Consider the following 22574-nt stretch of genomic DNA (forward strand, 5'->3'; position numbering starts at 1 on the left):
CCTTTAGTAGGTGAATGGATAAATAAACTGTGGCATATCCAGACAATGGAATATTACTCAGCAATAAAAAGAATTGAGCTATCAAGCCATGAAAACACATGGAGGAAACACAAATGCATATTGCTAAGTGAAAGAAACCAATCTGAAAAGACTACATAGTATATGATTCCAAGTTGATGACATTCTGGAAAACGTAAAACTGTGTAGACAGTAAAAATATTAGTGGTTGCCAGGGGTTTGTGGGGAGAGAAAAATGAGTAGGCAGAGCACAGAGGGTTTGGGGGACTGTGAAACTGTCTATATGATGCTACTGGTGGATATATGTCATTATACATTTGTCCAAACCCAGAGAATGTATAACATCAAGAGTAAGCCTTAATGTAAACTATGGACTTTGAGCAATAATGATGCGTCAATGTAGGCTCAATGATTGTAACAAATGTAGTGGTCTAGTGAGGGATGTTGATAGTAGGGAGGTTGTGTGCGTACGGAGATGGGGGTATGAGAACTCTGTACTTCCTGCTCAATTCTGCAATGAACCTAAATCTCTCTAAAAAATAAATTGTATTAATCAAATATATACATGTAAATATATATAAATATTTATAATACATATAAATATATATAATACATATAAATACATACATGTGCATATATTTTTTAAACATCTTTATTGGAGTATAATTGCTCTACAATGGTGCGTTAGTTTCTGCTTTATAACAAAGTGAATCACTTATACATATACATATGTCCCCACATCTCTTCCCTCCTGCATCTCCCTCCTTCCCACTCTCCCTATCCCACCCCTCTAGGTGGTCACAAAGCACCGAGCTAATCTCCCTGTGCTATGTGGCTGCTTCCTACTAGCTATCTATTTTACGTTTGGTAGTGTATATATGTCCATGCCACTCTCTCACTTTGTCCCAGCTTACTCTTCCCCCTCCCTGTATCCTCCAGTTCATTCTCTAGTAGGTCTGCGTCTTTATTCCCGTCTTGCCCCTAGGTACTTCTGACCATATTCTTTTTTTTTTTTTTAGATTCCATATACATGTGTTAGCATACAGTATTTGTTTTTCTCTTTCTGACTTACTTCACTCTGTATGACAGTCTCTAGGTCCATCCAACTCACTACAAATAAACCAGTTTCGTTACTTTTTGTGGCTGAGTAATATTCCATTGTATATATGTGCCACATCTTCTTTATCCATTCATCTGTTGATAGACACTGAGGTTGCTTCCATGTCCTGGCTATTGTAAACAGAGCTGCAATGAACATTTTGGTACATGACTCTTTTTGAATTATGGTTTTCTCAGGGTATATGCCCAGTAGTGGGATTGCTGGGTCATATGGTAGTTCTATTTTTAGTTTTTTAAGGAACCTCCATACTGTTCTCCATAGTGGCTATACCAATTAACATTCCCACCAACAGCGCAAGAGGGTTCCCCTTTCTTCACACCCTCTCCAACATTTATTGTTTGTAGAATTTTTTGATGCTGGCCATTCTGACTGGTGTGAGATGATACCTCATTGTAGCTTTGATTTACATTTCTCTAATGATTAGTCATGTTGAGCAACCTTTCCTGCGTTTGTTGGCAATCTGTATATTTTCTTTAGAGGAATGTCTGTTTAGGTCTTCCGCCCATTTTTGGAAAGGGTTGCTTGTGTTTTTGATATTGAGCTCCATGAGCTGCTTGTATATTTTGGAGATTAATCCTTTGTCAGCTGCTTCATTTGCAAATATTTTCTCCCATTCTGAGGGTTGCCTTTTTGTCTTGTTTACGGTTTCCTTTGCTGGGCAAAAGCTTTTAAGTTTCATTAGGTCCCATTTGTTTATTTTTGTTTTTATTTCCATTACTCTAGGAGGTGGGTCAAAAAGGATCTTGCTGTGATTTATGTCATAGGGTGTTCTATCTATGTTTTCCTCTGAGAGTTTTATAGTATCTGGCCTTACATTTAGGTCTTAAATCCATTTTGAGTTTATTTTTATGTATGGTGTTAGGGAATGTTCTAATTTCATTCTTTTACATGTAGCTGTCCAGTTTTCCCTGCACCACTTATTGAAGAGGCTGTCTTTTGCCCATTGTATATCCTTGCCTCCTTTATGAAAGGTAAGGTGACCATATGTGCGTGGGTTTATCTCTGGGCTTTCTATCCTCTTCCATTGATCTATATTTCTGCTTTTGTGCCAGTACCATACTGTCTTGATTACTGTAGCTTTGTAGTATAGTCTGAAGTCAGGGAGCTGGATTCCTCCAGCTCTGTTTATCTTTCTCAATATCGCTTTGGCTATTCGGGGTCTTTTGTGTTTCCATACAAATTTAAAAATGTTTTGTTCTAGTTCTGTGAAAAATGCCAGTGGTAGTTTGATAGGGATTGCATTGAATCTGTAGATTGCTTTGGGTAGTGGAATCATTTTCACAATGTTGATTCTTCCAATCCAAGAACATGGTATATCTCTCCATTTGTTTAATATCATCTTTAATTTCTTTCATCAGTGTCTTATAGTTTTCTGCATATAGGTCTTTTGTCTCCTTAGGTAGCTTTATTCCTAGGTATTTTATTCTATTTGTTGCAATGGTAAATGGGAGTGTTTCCTTAATTTCTCTTTCAGATATTTTATCATTAGTGTATAGGAATGCCAGAGATTTCTGTGCATTAATTTTGTATCCTGCAACTTTACCAAATTCATTGATTAGCTCTAGTAGTTTTCTGGTAACATCTGTAGGATTCTCTATGTATAGTATCATGTCATCTGCAAACAGTGACAGTCTTACTTATTCTTTTCTGATTTGGATTCCTTTATTTCTTTTTCTTCTCTGATTGCTGTGGCTAAAACTTCCAAAACTGTGTTGAATAATAGTGGTGAGAGTGGGCAACCTTGTCTTGTTCCTGATCTTAGTGGAAATGGTTTCCGTTTTTCACCATTGAGGACGATGTTGGCTGTGGGTTTGTCATATATGGCCTTTATAATGTTGAGGTAGGTTCACTCTATGCCTACTTTCTGGAGGGTTTTTACCATAAATGGGTGTTGAATTTTGTCTAAAGCTTTTTCTGCATCTATTGAGACGATCATAGGGTTTTTCTCCTTCAATTTGTTAATCTGGTGTATCACATTGATTAATTTCTGTATATTGAAGAATACTTGCATTTCTGGGATAAACCCCACTTGATCGTGGTGTATGATCCTTTTAATGTGCTGTTGGATTCTGTTTCCTAGTATTTTGTTGGGGATTTTTGCATCTATGTTCATCAGTGATATTGGCCTGTAGTTTTCTTTTTCTTGTGACACATTTGTTTGATTTTGGTATCAGGGTGATGGTGGCCTCGTAGAATGAGTTTGGGAGTGTTCCTCCCTCTGCTATATTTTGGAAGAGTTTGAGAGGATAGGTGTTAGCTCTTCTCTAAATGTTTGATAAAATTCGCCTGTGAAGCCATCTTGTCCTGGACTTTTGTTTGTTGGAAGATTTTTAATCACAGTTTCAATTTCAGTGCTTGTGATTGGTGTGTTTACATTTTCTATTTCTTCCTGGTTCAGTCTCGGAAGGTGGTGCCTTTCTAAGAATTTGTCCATTTCTTCCAGGTAGTCCATTTTATTTGCATAGAGTTGCTTGTAGTAATCTCTCATGATCCTTTGTATTTCTGCAGTGTCAGTTGTTACTTCTTTCTCATTTCTAATTCTGTTGAGTTGAGTCTTCTCCCTTTTTTCCCTTATGAGTCTTGCTAATGGTTTATCCATTTTGTTTATCTTCTCAAAGAACCAGCTTTTAGTTTTATCGATCTTTGCTATTGTTTCCTTCATTTCTTTTTCATTTATTTCTGATCTGATCTATATGATTTCTTTCCTTCTGCTAATTTTGGGGTTGTTTTTCCTTCTCTAATTACTTTAAGTGTAAGGTTAGGTTGTTTATTTGAGACTATTCTTGTTTCTAGAGGTAGGACTGTATTGCTATAAACTTCCCTTGTAGAACTGCTTTTGCTGAATCGCATAGGTTTTGAGTTGTCATGTTTTCATTGTCATTTGTTTCTAGGTATTTTTTGACTTCCTCTTTGACTTCTTCAGTGATCTCTTGGTTATTTAGTAGCATATTTTTAGCCTCCATGTGTTTGTATTTTTCACAGTTTTTTTTTAATTACGTAAGTTATTTATTTCTGGCTGTGTTGGGTCTTCATTGCTGCACGTGGGCTTTTCTCTAGTTGCAGTGGGTGGGCACTACTGTTTGTTGTGGTGCATGGGCTTCTCATTGTGATGGCTTCTCTTGTTGTGGAGCATGGGTTCTAGGTGTGTGGGCTTCAGTAGTTGTGGCTCGCAGGCTCTAGAGCACAGGCTCAGTAGTTGTGGTGCACAGGCTTAGTTGTGCCACAGCATGTGGGGTTTTCCCCGATCAGTGCTTGAACCCGTGTCCCCTTCATTGGCAGGCAGATTCTTAACCACTGTGCCACCAGGGAAGCCCGTTTTTTACAGTTTTTTTCCTATAATTGATATCTAGTCTCATGGCGTTGTGGTCGGAAAAGATCCTTGATACGATGTCAATTTTCTTAACTTTACCAAGGCTTGATTTGTGACCCAAGATATGATCGATCCTGGAGAATGTTCCATGAGCACTTGAGAAGAAAGTGTATTCTGTTGTTTTTGGATGGAATGTCCTATAAATATCAATTAAGCCCATCTTGTTTAATGTATCATTTAAAGCTTGTGTTTCCTTATTTATTTTCATTTTGGATGATCTGTCCATTGGTGAAAGTGGGGTGTTAAAAATCCCCTACTATGATTGTGTTACTGTTGATTTCCCCTTTTATGGCTGTTAGCATTTGCCTTATGTATTGAGGTGCTATGTTGGGTACATAAATATTCATAATTGATTTATCTTCTTCTTGGATTGATCCCTTGATCATTATGTAGTGTCCTTGGCTCTTGTAATAGTCTTTATTTTAAAGTCTATTTTGTCTGATATGAGAATTGCTACTCCATCTTTCTTTAGATTTCCATTTGCGTGGAATATCTTATTCCACCCTTCACTTTCAGTCTGTATGTGTCCCTAGGCCTGAAGTGGGTCTCTTGTAGACAGCATATATATGGATCTGGTTTTTGTATACATTCAGCCAGTCTGTGTCTTTTGGTTGAGGCATTTAATCATTTACATTCAAGGTTATTATCAATATGTATGTTCCTATTACCATTTTCTTAATTGTTTTGGGTTTGTTTTGTGGGTCTTTTTCTTCCCTTGTGCTTCCTGCCTAGAGAAGTTCCTTTAGGATTTGTTATAAAGCTGGTTTGGTGGTGCAGAATTCTCTTAGCTTTTGCTTGTCTGTATGGTTTTAATTACTCCATTGAATCTGAATGAGATCCTTGCTGGGTAGAGTAATCTTGGTTGTAGGTTTTTCCCTTTCATCACTTTAAATATATCCTGCCACTCCCTCCTGGCTTGCAGAGTTTCTGCTGAATGATCAGCTGTTAACCTTATGGGGATTTCCTTGTATTTTATTTGTTGCTTTTCCCTTGCTGCTTTTAAAGTTTTCTTTGTATTTAATTTGTGAAAGTTTGATTAATATGTGTGTGGGCATGTTTCTCCTTGGATTTATCCTGTATGGGACTCTCTGTGATTCCTGGACTTGATTGACCACTTCTTTTCCCATATTAGGTATGTTTTCAACTATAATCTCTTCAAATATTTTCTCAGTCCCTTTCTTTTTCTCTTCTTCTTCTGGGACCCCTATAATTCAAATGTTGGTGCATTAAATGTTGTCCCAGAGGTCTCTGCGACTATCCTCAACTCTTTTCATTCTTTTTTCTTTATTCTGCTCTGCAATAGTTATTTCCACTATTTTATCTTCCAGGTCATTTATCCGTTCTTCTGCCTCAGTTATTCTGCCATTAATTCCTTCTAGAGAATTTTTAATTTCATTTATTGTGTTGTTCATCATTGTTTGTTTGCTCTTTAGTGCTTCTAGGTCCTTGTTAAACGTTTCTTGTATTTTCTCCATTCTATTTCCAAGATTTTGGATCATCTTTACTATCATTACTCTGAATTCTTTTTCAGGTAGACTGCCTATTTCTTCTTCATTTGTTTGGTCTGGTGGGTTTTTACCTTGCTCCTTCATCTGAAGCTCTGTTTATCTTTCTCAATATCGCTTTGGCTATTCGGGGTCTTTTGTGTTTCCATACAAATTTAAAAATGTTTTGTTCTAGTTCTGTGAAAAATGCCAGTGGTAGTTTGATAGGGATTGCATTGAATCTGTAGATTGCTTTGGGTAGTGGAATCATTTTCACAATGTTGATTCTTCCAATCCAAGAACATGGTATATCTCTCCATTTGTTTAATATCATCTTTAATTTCTTTCATCAGTGTCTTATAGTTTTCTGCATATAGGTCTTTTGTCTCCTTAGGTAGCTTTATTCCTAGGTATTTTATTCTATTTGTTGCAATGGTAAATGGGAGTGTTTCCTTAATTTCTCTTTCAGATATTTTATCATTAGTGTATAGGAATGCCAGAGATTTCTGTGCATTAATTTTGTATCCTGCAACTTTACCAAATTCATTGATTAGCTCTAGTAGTTTTCTGGTAACATCTGTAGGATTCTCTATGTATAGTATCATGTCATCTGCAAACAGTGACAGTCTTACTTATTCTTTTCTGATTTGGATTCCTTTATTTCTTTTTCTTCTCTGATTGCTGTGGCTAAAACTTCCAAAACTGTGTTGAATAATAGTGGTGAGAGTGGGCAACCTTGTCTTGTTCCTGATCTTAGTGGAAATGGTTTCCGTTTTTCACCATTGAGGACAATGTTGGCTGTGGGTTTGTCATATATGGCCTTTATAATGTTGAGGTAGGTTCACTCTATGCCTACTTTCTGGAGGGTTTTTACCATAAATGGGTGTTGAATTTTGTCTAAAGCTTTTTCTGCATCTATTGAGACGATCATAGGGTTTTTCTCCTTCAATTTGTTAATCTGGTGTATCACATTGATTAATTTCTGTATATTGAAGAATACTTGCATTTCTGGGATAAACCCCACTTGATCGTGGTGTATGATCCTTTTAATGTGCTGTTGGATTCTGTTTCCTAGTATTTTGTTGGGGATTTTTGCATCTATGTTCATCAGTGATATTGGCCTGTAGTTTTCTTTTTCTTGTGACACATTTGTTTGATTTTGGTATCAGGGTGATGGTGGCCTCGTAGAATGAGTTTGGGAGTGTTCCTCCCTCTGCTATATTTTGGAAGAGTTTGAGAGGATAGGTGTTAGCTCTTCTCTAAATGTTTGATAAAATTCGCCTGTGAAGCCATCTTGTCCTGGACTTTTGTTTGTTGGAAGATTTTTAATCACAGTTTCAATTTCAGTGCTTGTGATTGGTGTGTTTACATTTTCTATTTCTTCCTGGTTCAGTCTCGGAAGGTGGTGCCTTTCTAAGAATTTGTCCATTTCTTCCAGGTAGTCCATTTTATTTGCATAGAGTTGCTTGTAGTAATCTCTCATGATCCTTTGTATTTCTGCAGTGTCAGTTGTTACTTCTTTCTCATTTCTAATTCTGTTGAGTTGAGTCTTCTCCCTTTTTTCCCTTATGAGTCTTGCTAATGGTTTATCCATTTTGTTTATCTTCTCAAAGAACCAGCTTTTAGTTTTATCGATCTTTGCTATTGTTTCCTTCATTTCTTTTTCATTTATTTCTGATCTGATCTATATGATTTCTTTCCTTCTGCTAATTTTGGGGTTGTTTTTCCTTCTCTAATTACTTTAAGTGTAAGGTTAGGTTGTTTATTTGAGACTATTCTTGTTTCTAGAGGTAGGACTGTATTGCTATAAACTTCCCTTGTAGAACTGCTTTTGCTGAATCGCATAGGTTTTGAGTTGTCATGTTTTCATTGTCATTTGTTTCTAGGTATTTTTTGACTTCCTCTTTGACTTCTTCAGTGATCTCTTGGTTATTTAGTAGCATATTTTTAGCCTCCATGTGTTTGTATTTTTCACAGTTTTTTTTTAATTACGTAAGTTATTTATTTCTGGCTGTGTTGGGTCTTCATTGCTGCACGTGGGCTTTTCTCTAGTTGCAGTGGGTGGGCACTACTGTTTGTTGTGGTGCATGGGCTTCTCATTGTGATGGCTTCTCTTGTTGTGGAGCATGGGTTCTAGGTGTGTGGGCTTCAGTAGTTGTGGCTCGCAGGCTCTAGAGCACAGGCTCAGTAGTTGTGGTGCACAGGCTTAGTTGTGCCACAGCATGTGGGGTTTTCCCCGATCAGTGCTTGAACCCGTGTCCCCTTCATTGGCAGGCAGATTCTTAACCACTGTGCCACCAGGGAAGCCCGTTTTTTACAGTTTTTTTCCTATAATTGATATCTAGTCTCATGGCGTTGTGGTCGGAAAAGATCCTTGATACGATGTCAATTTTCTTAACTTTACCAAGGCTTGATTTGTGACCCAAGATATGATCGATCCTGGAGAATGTTCCATGAGCACTTGAGAAGAAAGTGTATTCTGTTGTTTTTGGATGGAATGTCCTATAAATATCAATTAAGCCCATCTTGTTTAATGTATCATTTAAAGCTTGTGTTTCCTTATTTATTTTCATTTTGGATGATCTGTCCATTGGTGAAAGTGGGGTGTTAAAAATCCCCTACTATGATTGTGTTACTGTTGATTTCCCCTTTTATGGCTGTTAGCATTTGCCTTATGTATTGAGGTGCTATGTTGGGTACATAAATATTCACAATTGATTTATCTTCTTCTTGGATTGATCCCTTGATCATTATGTAGTGTCCTTGGCTCTTGTAATAGTCTTTATTTTAAAGTCTATTTTGTCTGATATGAGAATTGCTACTCCATCTTTCTTTAGATTTCCATTTGCGTGGAATATCTTATTCCACCCTTCACTTTCAGTCTGTATGTGTCCCTAGGCCTGAAGTGGGTCTCTTGTAGACAGCATATATATGGATCTGGTTTTTGTATACATTCAGCCAGTCTGTGTCTTTTGGTTGAGGCATTTAATCATTTACATTCAAGGTTATTATCAATATGTATGTTCCTATTACCATTTTCTTAATTGTTTTGGGTTTGTTTTGTGGGTCTTTTTCTTCCCTTGTGTTTCCTGCCTAGAGAAGTTCCTTTAGGATTTGTTATAAAGCTGGTTTGGTGGTGCAGAATTCTCTTAGCTTTTGCTTGTCTGTATGGTTTTAATTACTCCATTGAATCTGAATGAGATCCTTGCTGGGTAGAGTAATCTTGGTTGTAGGTTTTTCCCTTTCATCACTTTAAATATATCCTGCCACTCCCTCCTGGCTTGCAGAGTTTCTGCTGAACGATCAGCTGTTAACCTTATGGGGATTTCCTTGTATTTTATTTGTTGCTTTTCCCTTGCTGCTTTTAAAGTTTTCTTTGTATTTAATTTGTGAAAGTTTGATTAATATGTGTGTGGGCATGTTTCTCCTTGGATTTATCCTGTATGGGACTCTCTGTGATTCCTGGACTTGATTGACCACTTCTTTTCCCATATTAGGTATGTTTTCAACTATAATCTCTTCAAATATTTTCTCAGTCCCTTTCTTTTTCTCTTCTTCTTCTGGGACCCCTATAATTCAAATGTTGGTGCATTAAATGTTGTCCCAGAGGTCTCTGCGACTATCCTCAACTCTTTTCATTCTTTTTTCTTTATTCTGCTCTGCAATAATTATTTCCACTATTTTATCTTCCAGGTCATTTATCCGTTCTTCTGCCTCAGTTATTCTGCCATTAATTCCTTCTAGAGAATTTTTAATTTCATTTATTGTGTTGTTCATCATTGTTTGTTTGCTCTTTAGTGCTTCTAGGTCCTTGTTAAACGTTTCTTGTATTTTCTCCATTCTATTTCCAAGATTTTGGATCATCTTTACTATCATTACTCTGAATTCTTTTTCAGGTAGACTGCCTATTTCTTCTTCATTTGTTTGGTCTGGTGGGTTTTTACCTTGCTCCTTCATCTGCTGCGTGTTTCTCTGTCTTCTCATTTTGCTTAATGAACTGTGTTTGGGGTCTCCTTTTCGCAGGCTGCAGCTTCTTAATCCTGTTGTTATTGGTGTCTGCCCCCAGTGGGTAAGATAGGTTCAGTGGCTTGTGTAGGCTTCCTGGTGGACTGATGCCTGTTTTCTGATGGATGAGGCTGGATTTTGTCTTTCTGGTGGGCAGGACCACAACTAGTGGTGTGTTTTAGGTTGTCTGTGAACTTATTATGATTTTAGGCAGCCTCTCCGTTAATGGGTGGGTTGTGTTCCTGTCTTGCTAGTTGTTTGGCATGGGGTGTCCAACACTGTAGCTTGCTGGTCATTGAGTGGAGCTGGGTCTTAGCATTGAGACTGAGATAGTTCTCTAGGATAGCTCTCACTGATTGACATTATGTGGAGCCAGGAGGTCTCTGGTGGTCCAGTGTCCTGAACTTAGCTCTCCCACCTCAGAGGCTCAGGCCTGACAGCCAGCTGGAGGACCAAGATCCTGTCAGCCACATGGCTGCTAGTGTTGGAGGGTCTCCTGCAGAGGTGGAGGCTGGCTGTGGCTCACTGCAGGGACAAGGACACTGGCAGCAGAAGTTCTGGGAAGTACTCCTTGGCATGACCCCTCCCGGAGTCCACCATTAGCCTCAAGAAAGAGCCTGTAGCTTCCAGTGCTGGATCACCTCAGGCCAAACAACCCTGTATTTTATATATATATATATATATATAACTATTGAATCTCAATCCCCAATGAATAGCCTAGGATTTTTTTTTTTAATTCCAGAGATTCTAACAATAAACCAGTTTTAGAAACAAGTATGGAGAAAGGAACATGGGATTTGGAAGTGGACAGACCTGAGTTTGAATAGCAGAATCAGCACTTTCTAGGTCTGCAAACTTGCACAACTCATTAACCCGTGAAACAGAGAATCACCATAATTATACACAGGGTTCACATGGGGATTGAATGACATATTGTGAGTGTGGCATGATGGACGGCAGTGGCTGCAAAGGCATATGGGCCTAATCACCAGAAAGAACCAAATCTTGAACCAAGTCCAGGGGACGGCACAAACACTTCCTTGTTCTCTCCTCACCCCGAAATCCCCCTCAGTCATTGCTGAGTCTTCCTCCCATAGGTTCCTGCATATCCCTTCCCCTTGGTCTCCCTCCCCCTTCCTTTTCTTCTCCATTCCTTCAGGGTTCTGACTTGATCAGTGGCTGCTTCCTGTGCCAGCGTGTGTCATTTCCCCTGCATCTTTAGGTTCTGCAGAGTTGAGAGACAGGACAACAAACAAACCTCTTTCTAGCTAGTATTAATTACCTCTCATTACCTCATTGCTAAGTTATTATGTTAAAAAAAAAAATCCCTCACTTCCTCACCTGAGGTGAGACCAGGACAGAGAACCACTTCCTTCCACAAATGCAAATGGCCTGGCACATCTAACACAGAGATGGGTTCTTCCCCCTTTGTCTCTCCTTCCCATCTCCACATCCTTTGCCTTTCTTTCCTTCCTTGCCAGCTCAGCTTTGGGCTGCTCTACCAGAAAGGGCTGCTGGCTGTTCTCCCTAGAACAGCTCAGGCCCAGCCCAGGGACCAGGAAATTGTTCTACAGGGAAGGAGCAGGAGGCCCCAGTCATGCTCCCCCTTATGAGTGCTGGATGCTCGGCCACCATTTTCCATGGTCTCTCCCTCTCTTCTCACTCTGGTCACCTTGAAGAACAAACTGGCTTCCAGGCCTACCCCTTGATAAGGCAACCAATCAGACTACAATGGAAAATACTTTCAAAATATATTAGGATTTGCTTGTAGTGCTGGACTAAGGTGGGTGTGATGCTGACATTGGTTTCTGTGGCATGGTGTCCTCCTGGTTTTCCTCCCACTTCTGAAGCAATCATTCCTCCATCTCCTTGGCCAGCCCATCCCCATCCACCAGCTCTCAGTGCTAGGGCAGCCTTGATTCTGCTCTCCTCACTCTGGACCTCATTCATACTATGGTTTCAGTTATTCTCTACCCAAGGATGATTCCCAAGCATGCATCTTCAGCACAGACCTCCCCTCTATATTCCACCCAAACGTGGCCCTCTTCCAGGATTCCCCATCTCAGCAAATGACAGCATTATCCATCCCTTGTATCTGGATGTCATTTGGACATGTCACTCTCCTTCAATAACAATCATGAATCTTGCTTGGTCTGTTCTAAACATTTGTAGAGCCCATCAATTTCCCCCCCATAAGCCCATCATCTTTGTCTTCCTAAGTGCTCACCCACATCCATAACTGCTCTTCTTCAGTATAGTTCCCACACTGCAGCTCGAGTGATCATTTTTTAAGCAAATGTAGCATGTCCCTACTCAGCTTAACATGTGTCAATGGCTGCCTGCTCCTCTTAAGAAGACAATGTCTTCATGATGTCCCATCAGGCCCTTCATGAGCTGGACCCTGCCTACCTCTCCAGTCCCATGTGAGCCACTCTTCCTCTCACTCTCAACTGCAGCCAACTGACTTCTTACAGTTCCTTCCAGAGATCATGCTCTCTCCTGCATTGGGGCTATTGCCCATGTGATTCCCTCTGCCTGGAACTCCTCAATCCCCTGAAAACTCCCAACCTTCCAACTGCTGCTAAAAATTACTTCCTCAGGAAACTTTCTTGGACTGCCTCCTGACCCCTCTGTCCCTTGAATTCATTTTCTAGGGCTGTGGTAACAGAGAATAACAACTGTGTGGCTTAAAACAGTAGAAATGTATTGTCTCACAGTTCTAGAAGCTACAAGTCCAAAATCAAGGTGTTGGCAGGCGTGGTTCTTTCTAGGGGCTATGTGGAAGAATCTGTCCCATGCCTGTCTCTTAGCTTCTGGTGGTTTGTTGACAATCTTTGGCATTCCTGGACATGTGAAAGCATCGCCCCAATTGCTGCCTTTATCTTCACGTGGTATTCTCCCTGTGTGCATGTCTGCACCCAAACTTCCCCTTTTTATAAAGATACCAGACATATTGGATTGAGGGTCCACCCTATTCCAGTATGACCTAATCTTAACTAATTATATCTGCAAGGACCCTATTTCCCAATAAGGTCGCACTGGGGGGAGGTGGTTTAGGGCTTCAACATATGAATTTGGGGGGAACATAATCCAATTCATAAAACCCCTCATTCCCAAGGTGGAGTCCTCCAGTTATATCTTGTCATAGTCCTACCCTGCAGACTTTTTCTTCAAAGCCCCAATCGCAGTTTGTAATTATTCATCAAATAATCACACAAGCAAAAGTGTACTTGTTTCCCCATAGATCGTAAGCCCCAAGAGGGACCATGCCCATTTTTGTTGAGCATTGCATCCCAATGCCTGGCCGGTAGCAGTCATTCAATAAGTCATCACTGAGTGAACAAATAAATTCAGGTCCCTGATTGCATGTCAATGTGAAGAGACCAGCCCTTGTCTCCCAAGCCTGCTCAGTCACTTCCTAGTGCTCCAAATTAAGTCATCTAAGACAGGTAGAGCTGGCGGCCACCCACTAGTTCATCAACTGCTGCCTAGTCTCAGTGACCGCTTGAAACTTCAGCATCACCTCCCTGATAAAGCCAAGGCCCTGCTGGAAAAATCCATGTCTGAGATTTGTTAGCACAGTGCACTTTCATTGTCAATATGCCTCACAAGCACCAGTGATTATTACTGAGGAGGCTGAGGGAGCTTCTCTGGAGAGCTTAAAATAGGTTACTTCCCTAAGGACCAGAATAGTTTAGCTGGGTGGACAAATAAAGTAAAGGAGCTTCCTGGCGCCTCTTTCATCTCTAATATTCTAAGACCCTTGTTGCTTGATAACTGTGGACATAGTCCCTCAATGCAGACAGAAAATGATTCTTAATCCTTTAACTCTCTGACCAATACTTAGATCAATGGGTCACTGGCAACAGTGCAAGAGAACACTGAAGACCCCAGATAGGTCAAAAAGCCTTTCACACAGGTACAGCTGTAATCCTGTAGAAACTGCCTTCCCTGTGTGCTCTCATGAATACGTGCAGAGTGTTAAGATAGTTTAATATCTGGCTTTTATGTTTCGTCATCTCATGGCATGAGGAATGCTGAATACTCTAAATGTTGGACTTCCAGAAGCTTGAACCCATTGACCTGCCACAAGTAATTACTTCTGAAAGGCTCCTGAGCCAGGAAGAAGCTGGGAGGACTCACAAAGCCAAGGTGAGTGGCAGCAAAACCTGGAGGGGGTGGGGAACTGGGGGGCTGGCCATCCTTTTCCTGTACTCCCCACACAGAAGACCTCAAAGGCAAAGAGAGCTATTAATTCATTCAGAGCTAGAACTTTCCAAAGCTATCCATTCTCTTCTGGGCCTGCTTCCAACTGGTGATTACTCTTGCCTCTCAGATGAACTCTGAGCCCTTCTCTGCTGCCTGGTGAAAACAGGGAGATGTAGATGAGAGAGAGGAATTTTACTTGGAGACTGGTGATTCTAGAAGTGTTCAAATTTGTGAACACTTTCCTCCCCTGATTCATTTCAGAGTCATTTAGATGCTGCCATCCACAGATGACTGAGTTGATAAAAGATGTCCAGGTACTTTTAGATCCCCAAGGCCATGTTTGTGATACTGACAGTGCCCATAGAGATGGGCCCCTCCCTGAGGCTCACATAGCCACCACAGTTCATGTCCACAGGGAGACAGAACAGGGGATCTCTGAACACATTTGGCTGCATGTCCCTTCCCCTTCCTGGCCACAGCAAGTGATGAGTGAGGGTATATTCACCCCTGGCTGCCCTCATTAACTGTTCACATTGTCTCACTGGAGTTTATGATACACCAGGGGAGATCACCCAAGTCACAAATAATCAATTTTAAATCCTTCCTAAACTGCAGTGTACCAGGGCTTATAGTGGAATATGGGAGTAAACCCTACAGAAATAGGTTGGCCCCCCTCTAGTTTCATAGCCAGACAATTACTCAATGACAGAAGAAGCAGGGAGAGCAGGTCTCATCAAACCAGAACACATTTCTGGGAAGATAGTTAAAGCAGCTGTTGACATGGAAAGTGGTATCTTGTCAAAATGAGATATGGAAACGTATTTCCATTCAACGTTTGCAAAACTCTACAGGAACCTTAAAAATGATACGATACACATGGCAAATTGCCACTTCATTCACTGATAGCTTCACTAAGAACTGGTCGGGAAGCTGCAACGGTCCACCTCTGACGTCACAAGAGATCTCTATGGATTATGACTGATGATTAAGATCTCACTCTGTTCCAAAAAGGATTTCAAGTTGTGATTGCAGAGTCAGTAACTAATTACCCCATGCTAACGAGTGCATCATCTTTCATAGCAGGAACTGGAAAAGAAGATGCAAACTCTAATGTATCCTTCTGGGAAAAGACAGTATTTACATAAGATGCAAATGCTGGAAATGAACCGTAAAAGACAAGAGGTAAACATGAGAAGAAGAGGGTCGTATTTACCAAATGTACTCTACATAATCACTGCCCTGGCACACGAATATAGTTAAGCATTCATCTCTGGTCTTTACCTAGCATTTTAAATTTAGTCATTGGAGCCGAAGTTTCAACTACTGGGGTTGAGAAGAAGCAGGAAGATCCCTTCTGCTACCAACTCTGTTGAGTCTTTCCTCTGTTTTCCATCCTCTCAAGGATGTATCCATGTCTCAAGTCTCCCTTTTTTTAACTGTTGCTTCTATGACATTCTGGCTCTAGCAGGAAAATAAGGTTAATTTTTCTTGGTTTAGTAAAAAGGAAGAGGGTGGTGAATTGGTCTGTGTTTTGATACCTACGCATCTCTCTACAATTTAAGCCATAGAATCATTTTATAAGCAAGATCTCTTGTAACAAACCCCTTTACAGTAATGTCTCCTGTAAATGTCATAACCCAAATTCCTCACTCTAGTGAATAAGCCTGAAGTCCCTGTCTTCTGCAATTCCAAATATATCAGCTAGCCTATGGTGAAATGGTTTTACAAAGGTCCTCACTGTTTTGAGATTATAGGCATGCTCCCCTTTCTCCTAACAAACCTGTGCGTGAAGAAAGTTTCCATACCTTCTAACAGGAAAAAAGAGAACCGTGTTCTATTTAGGGGACTACAGATGTCTACAGATAAGTACACAATTTTCAAAGTAGCTGATCTGTTGATCTTCTCTGATGAAAGTAGCTTGAGGGGAGAATACTAACTGTTTATAGCTGATCAATTTCAGGCCCAAGTGGAATTGAAGACAAGTCTTCACAAGGAGGCAAGAACTAATAAGCAGAAACAGAGGGACCACAAAGTCAAGAAAATCCTTCAAAGCATCCCAAGAAATGACGACGGTGACTTTCTAACCTTGTTGCCTGATGAAACCTTGAACAGAAGTCCAGGTGAGGCACACAATTTTTTTAGTAAAATATTCAAGCATTTTAAAAACTTCATCAGATAAACTTCTGATGTGGAGTGGGGAAGGTGAAATGCAAATCTGACCATATCACTCTCTTGCTGAAAAAAAAAAGAATCCTTCAGTGAGTCTCCTTGAGCCTGAGGACAAGGTATAACTCCCTGCCCTGATACTCTAAGCCTTCAGGATCTAGCCTCTGCCTACCTTCCTGGCTTCATCTCCTGCTATGATCACTCCCAGCCCACACACTGCAGTCAGGCCAGGTTGCTCAGGGGCCTCAGATGGCTCTGTGATTTCCAACAGACATTTTGCTCATAAACTCTGTGTTGTGTTGCCCCATCAATTAGCATCCCATTAAGTTTTCCCTGTCTGTACTCCCCCAGAGCAAACCCACCACTGCAAATGCATGGTATTGTTCACATACAGAGCTTACTGCGCTGTGGGCCAATCGCCCATTAGCAAGACTGACCACTTAGAGATCTACAGAAATGCTGGCCACGTCTCTGGAGGTCTTGAGCTTCTAAGATGCAAAGTTACCAGCTGAAAGAGACACTGCCCCTGCTCAGAGGAATGAGATGCTTAATCAATAAGTTAATTAAATAAGAAAATGCTGAATAAATGAAAAATCTACTTGGAACATCTATTTAACCTATAGTCCCACGTCCCAGAATGAAATATGCTGTGTAGTCACATAGAAAAACAACTTTTACCATTTAAAAAATATTGGCAAAACCACCAAGAAAGGTGCCTCAGTTAAAATTAGACACTTAGAGTCATTGCTTGAGATCAGGCCAAAAAAACCCCCAACATTTGGAAGATGCTCCAGATCTGGAGAGGCCAGGGGAGACAGAGGCACATGGAGAAGAGGGTTCTCCTCTGCTCTCCTGATACTTTTTAAAGCTGTTTCATTTAGTTCCAGCTAAGGTTTCCTGAGTGCTTACTCTAAGCCAGGCACCGTGGTCCACCCTTAACATGAATTATCACGTTTAAGCTTCACACCTATAAGACAGGAGTTACTATTAGCCCCCATGTGACAAGCCAGGATTCAAGGCCGGGTCTTTCTGATTCCAAAGGGTGCACTCCCACCCATCCCCTCATATAGCCTCATCAGGACTCCAGCGACGCAGAGCTGGGTCCAGGGCAACCTTGGGAAAGTCAGCAAATGTAGAGGTTATGACTCCTCCAATTTCTGTCTCAAGAGAAGGCTTCCCACTGCAAAGCCTCATAGACCTCACCACTCTGTAGGCATATGCTCAAGCAATGGTTCCTTTTTACATATTCCGAAGTAGCATCTTTGATTACCTTCTTTGTCTTCTGAAAGCAGTTCACTTTTCTTTCTCCTAAAAATGAAACGTCGCTGAGATCATAGACTTCCATGAGCATTCTGCTAGTCGGGTTCTGGTAATTAAGGTTCCTCTGTACCCGGCTCCTCTTATTTAAGGCTCTATTTGTCCATTTTTATTCCCTCTTTTGGAAGGTAGGATGAGAGTTTCAGCTCTCTTGTGAGATAAAAATCAGTCTTTGTTTCTTGCTGCCTCTTTAAAATGAAATCACACATGCTTTACCTATATTTTATAGATAGTTACATAGTAAATTACATATATCTGTGTAATACGTGATAATATATAACTTACACAAAGTGAACATTGCTCTTTTAGGTATACAGTTCTATGAGTTTTAACATGTTCATGTGGCTCCTACACTTTCCAGAAGCCATATGAGTCTAGTGAGTAGAAAAAGCACTGGACTTGGAATCAAAGTCCTTTATTTGAGCCCTGATGGCACATTCACTAATTGTAAGCTCCATGGGAGCTAGGATCTTTTCTTGTTCCTAGAACAGTGCCTGGTACATAGCCGCTCAATAGTACCACTATTAGAATAGAATTAGAATAATAGAAGCCCGAATAGTACCGCTAAGAGCAGCCGCTCAATAAATATTAGCTATATATTTGTTCATATAGCTTTATTCTACAGAGAGATTATAGCTAACTCCCAGTTGTCTGACCTCTTTGAACCTCAGTTTCCACATCTATAAAATGGGAATAAAGCATTGTGTCTACCATGTAGAGTTTACATAAAATTCAAATGATGTGTGTAAAAGCACATGTAAAATGTAAAGTATCATATGGATAGGGACAAAACTGAAGAAATATGGAACTGATGTCTTATAGTGAAAATAACTACCTGCTTCAGGGGAAGTGTCACTCCACATACATCATTTGAATGTCACCTTCACAACTCTGGTCTTATCTGGCCACTTGTACTATTATTTACTTAGTATTTTCCTTTAAGGTATCTTGCTTTGTTTTATTTTAATAATTTAGCCTTGGCTGTGAATTAACTGTGACATTATGGGTTCGATATAGTGGTAATACATTTTTCTAAAACACATATTATAAAATACATAACCATCAAACATTTTTAATGGTTGGTATGATCCTTGTACTACCTAAAATCACTCCCTAGTTTTCCCACACTGGCTTCTGTTTCTTTCCTCTCTCCCCAAATTAATTGTGAAGTAGGATACACTTTCCTCTACTCTGCTCACCCAAAACACATTTAGGTTTTAAAGGTCGTGTTTTTCTTTTTTTCTTTTTTCTTTAAGTCTAGCAACCATAAAGAATCAAACAGAGATTTATCAAAATGTAACAAGTAATAAGACATCTAGCTCAGAAGTTCTCAGACTTTAATGCTTAGTATACAAAACTTTTTTTTTTTGCCTCACGTACTAACTTTAGAGTTGAAATATCATAACACCAAGAGCGTAGTGAGAGTCAAGCTATTGCTAATATTACATTAGATCCCACCATTAACAAATGGTCTCTTCCTGTTTCAAAGCTCCTGCCTCTAGTCTGCAGAAAATCCCTGTTCTCAATCTGAGTGAAGCTTCTAGTAGTTCTGCGCTCATGTGTAGAGCAGAGATGATTGACACGCCCTGGCCCCAATGAATGAAGCCCTTCCCAGGTCCCAGTTACCAATACTTCCCGCCTGCCAAAATTCTCTGATGGCTCACTTGTTCATTCCTTTACTTATTTACTCTTTCAACAGATACTGAACTGAGTAGATGTGGTTCTTACACAATAGCACACACAATGAACAAAGGAAAGTCCAATGAGAGTATAACTGAGAGACCTAATAATCTGAGGAGTTGGACAGTTTCTGTGAGGAAGTGATATTTAAGTTGAGACAGGAAGTAGCTGCATGAAGGGAGCAGGTGAGCACGTGAGCATAAGGAACAGAGTCCTGGGACATCCTAAACTGTGATTGATAAGTGTGCAAAAGCCCTTGAGTGGGAAGGAGCCTGACAGATTCCAGACACCAGATGGAGAAGAGACATCAAGATAGAGAATGACTGGAGATGGCTCTGGAGGCACAGTCAGGGCCCAGGGCACACAGGGTCTCATAAATCAAATAAAGACTTTGAACTCTATCTTAAGATCAATGGGAAACCACTGAAAGGGCAAGTAAGTGAACTATTGGGTTTATATTTTAAATATTACTCTGTCTGAACTGTGGAGCATGGATGGGAGAGGAATGCAAGAGGATGTGGGGAGACAGGTGAGAAGTACATAGCAGTAGTGCAAGAGAGAGGTGGTGTCTGGACCAGCAGAGAAGGGTGACACAGAGGAGGGAGAGAAGGAGCCAGATATAAGATATTTAGGAGAGAGAATTGGCAGAACCTGGTGATGAATTACACATGGGTACGTGGAGAGAGTGAGGTGGCTAGGAGAATTCTTGGGTTTCTCCTGAAGAACTAGGCAGATGATGGAACAAAGTTACAACCAAGTGCTGGACTAGGGTAACTGGGAGAAGAGGCAGGTTTAAGACAGAAAAAGAAGGTGGAGCTGACATTGTCAGGAGACATCAAAGAGGAGGTGTCCAGTTGTACAAAAAATGTATCAGAGCTCAGGAGACAGATTAGGGCTGCAGGATAAATTAACTATAGTTTTCTGTCGGGGCTGTGTAAATAGACAATGCTAGTAAGTACAGTAACATGCAAGGGGAGAGCAGGGTAGCCCCTCAGTGAGGCAGAAAGGGAACTCGCGAGTCACAAGGCATGAATCCTCACGTTGAAATGTTTAATATTCTTTTGTAACCATATGCAACTTCAGGTATCAAGGGCTTAAATAAAATATGCCTTAAGATTTGATAAACAACAATCACGAAAACAACTTCTATAAAGTTACAGCTGATTCCGCCAGACTGAGGGGAAAATCTGGACTTTGACCCAGGATGATTTTCCAAGCTTGAAAATGATCGTTAAGATTTTGTTTTCTTAAAAGCCACCTTCCTTGCATAAAGCCTGTTGTTCTGAAGCGCATTCTAAAAGGGCACTGAGTACTACTTAAATAAAAAGCTAAAGTAAAGACATACATGCACAAAATCCCACACCAAAAAATAAATTAAATCTCTTCCAAAAAAAAAAAAGAAGGTAAAATAAGTGCCTGACCCTTTGAGCTCCCTAGTTCTGTAGATCTGGCATCTGTGTCTCTGAAAAGCTCCATAGGTGATTCTGCTACGAAAGGCAGAGCTGATGTGAAGGTTAAGAAAAGTGTATAGTATGTGCCTAGCATGTAGTAGAAGTTCAATAAGTAGCTCCAGGCAACATCACCTGTGCAATATTCTTACCAAAACCACTTAATCTTAATTTAATCACAAGGAAACAATCAGAGAAGCCCGAATTTAGGGCCATTCTACCAAACAATTGACCTGGATGCTTTAAAATGTCAGTGTTAGGGAAAAAAGAAGATAATGAAGGTGGAGGAGGAAAAGAGCCAATGAGAGAGTTGGGGATGGGGAGAGAAAGAGAGACGAAGGAGAAGAAGAAGGGGGAGATGGGAGGGGGATAGGAGGGAAGGGGAGGGGAAGGCGAAGAAGAGCGGGAGAGAAGGAAGGAAGGAAGGAAGGAAGGAGAAGAGAAGAAAGAAGAAAAAGATAGGAGGGTGTTCTTGAATTAAAGAAGACTAAGAGACAAGAAAATAAAATGCAACACATATTCCTAGATTGGATCCTGGATCTAAAAAATAAAACACAAACAGACAAACAAAAAGCCATTATAAAGGGTATTACTGGGACAACCATGGATATCTGAATACAGACCGTATATTAGAAAACAATGTTGTCTCAATGTCATATATCTTAAGTGTAATAATTGTATTGTGGTTACATAGGAAAATTGCCCTTGTTCTTAGGAGACTTGTGGTGATGTATTTTGGGAGGAAGTGACTCTGCAACTAATTCTCAAATGGTTCAGCTGAAGAAAAGTGTGTGTGTGTGTGCATATATGTATAAAACAATACTGTGACAAATTGTTGTTGATAAGTTAGGATATACAAGTGTATACTGTGCCATTCTTGTGACTTTCAGAAAATTAAGAAGTTTTTTAAATAGCAAGGAAAGCATTTTTAATGCTTACAGAAACACCAGTTGAAATCCTTTATATGTGTGTATGTGTGTGTGTGTGTGTGTGTGTGTGTATATTTTTTTTTTTTAAAGAACACCAAGTAGATTATTTTGTGTTCCTAAAAACCTAAGCACTTAAACAAATACATCATTGTCAGGGGAAAAAATAAATGAACTTCTAATTCTTTGTAGAAAATACACAGAGTGCAGAATTTCTGGAACATCAAGCAAGTAATGACAATTGTCCCCAGAAAATTGGCAAATTGGAAACATGGTTCCGTGAACGAGAGGCTCGTGGACAGCTTCTCTGGGACAGTTCCAGCTCTGACTCAGATGAGTTGGGGAAAGACGAGAAGAAACCACGAGCACTGGTGAGAACCAGGACAGAGAGAATTCCACTTTCTGACGAGTTTTTTGATTAAGAATAATAATACTATTCACTAACCTAGATACTGAGTGCACTGAAAGCTTACTTTCCTTTAAAAATTCTCCAAGGTAGTATATGAACTATTTTGAGGACACCAAGTCACTTTCTTTTCATCTTGAAATCCTAAGATTAAACATGTGAGATATATTGTTAATTATACTACATAACTGACTGCCTCAAAACTTAGGGGCTTAAATAACAGCCACTTATTGTCCAACTTTTCTGTGGGTTGCTGGGCTCAGTTGGGTGGTTCTTCTGCTGGTGTCTTTTGAAGTTTTTCATGCTGTTGAAGCCAGATGGCAGCTAGGACTGGAGTCCTCTGGAGGCTCGACCAGGACACTGAGACAGCTGGACCTCGCCCCCTCTCTGTATCATCCCAGAGCCTTCTCATGTGGATTCCCCAA

General features: G+C 40.2%; 1 protein-coding gene across 3 annotated transcripts in view; it reads left to right on the top strand.

Moving 5' to 3' along the window:
- Positions 1 to 22371, top strand: part of CCDC198 (coiled-coil domain containing 198) — a 33240-nt gene extending 10869 nt beyond the window's left edge. Inside the window, exons 3-6 of one of the 3 annotated variants that reach the window (XM_024731449.1) lie at positions 14063 to 14149; positions 15287 to 15388; positions 16167 to 16326; positions 21936 to 22371. In XM_024731449.1, coding sequence (XP_024587217.1) covers positions 14063 to 14149; positions 15287 to 15388; positions 16167 to 16326; positions 21936 to 22165 — 579 coding nt within the window. In that variant the 3' untranslated portion in view covers positions 22166 to 22371. The remainder of the gene's footprint in view (positions 1 to 14062; positions 14150 to 15286; positions 15389 to 16166; positions 16327 to 21935) is intronic. The other 2 variants (XM_024731450.1, XM_024731451.1) reach the window with 2 other exon arrangements.
- Positions 22372 to 22574: the final 203 nt, after the last annotated feature.

This window comes from Neophocaena asiaeorientalis, unplaced genomic scaffold (assembly GCF_003031525.2).
Source record: "Neophocaena asiaeorientalis asiaeorientalis breed wild unplaced genomic scaffold, Neophocaena_asiaeorientalis_V1.1 scaffold603, whole genome shotgun sequence".
NCBI lineage: Eukaryota > Metazoa > Chordata > Mammalia > Artiodactyla > Phocoenidae > Neophocaena > Neophocaena asiaeorientalis.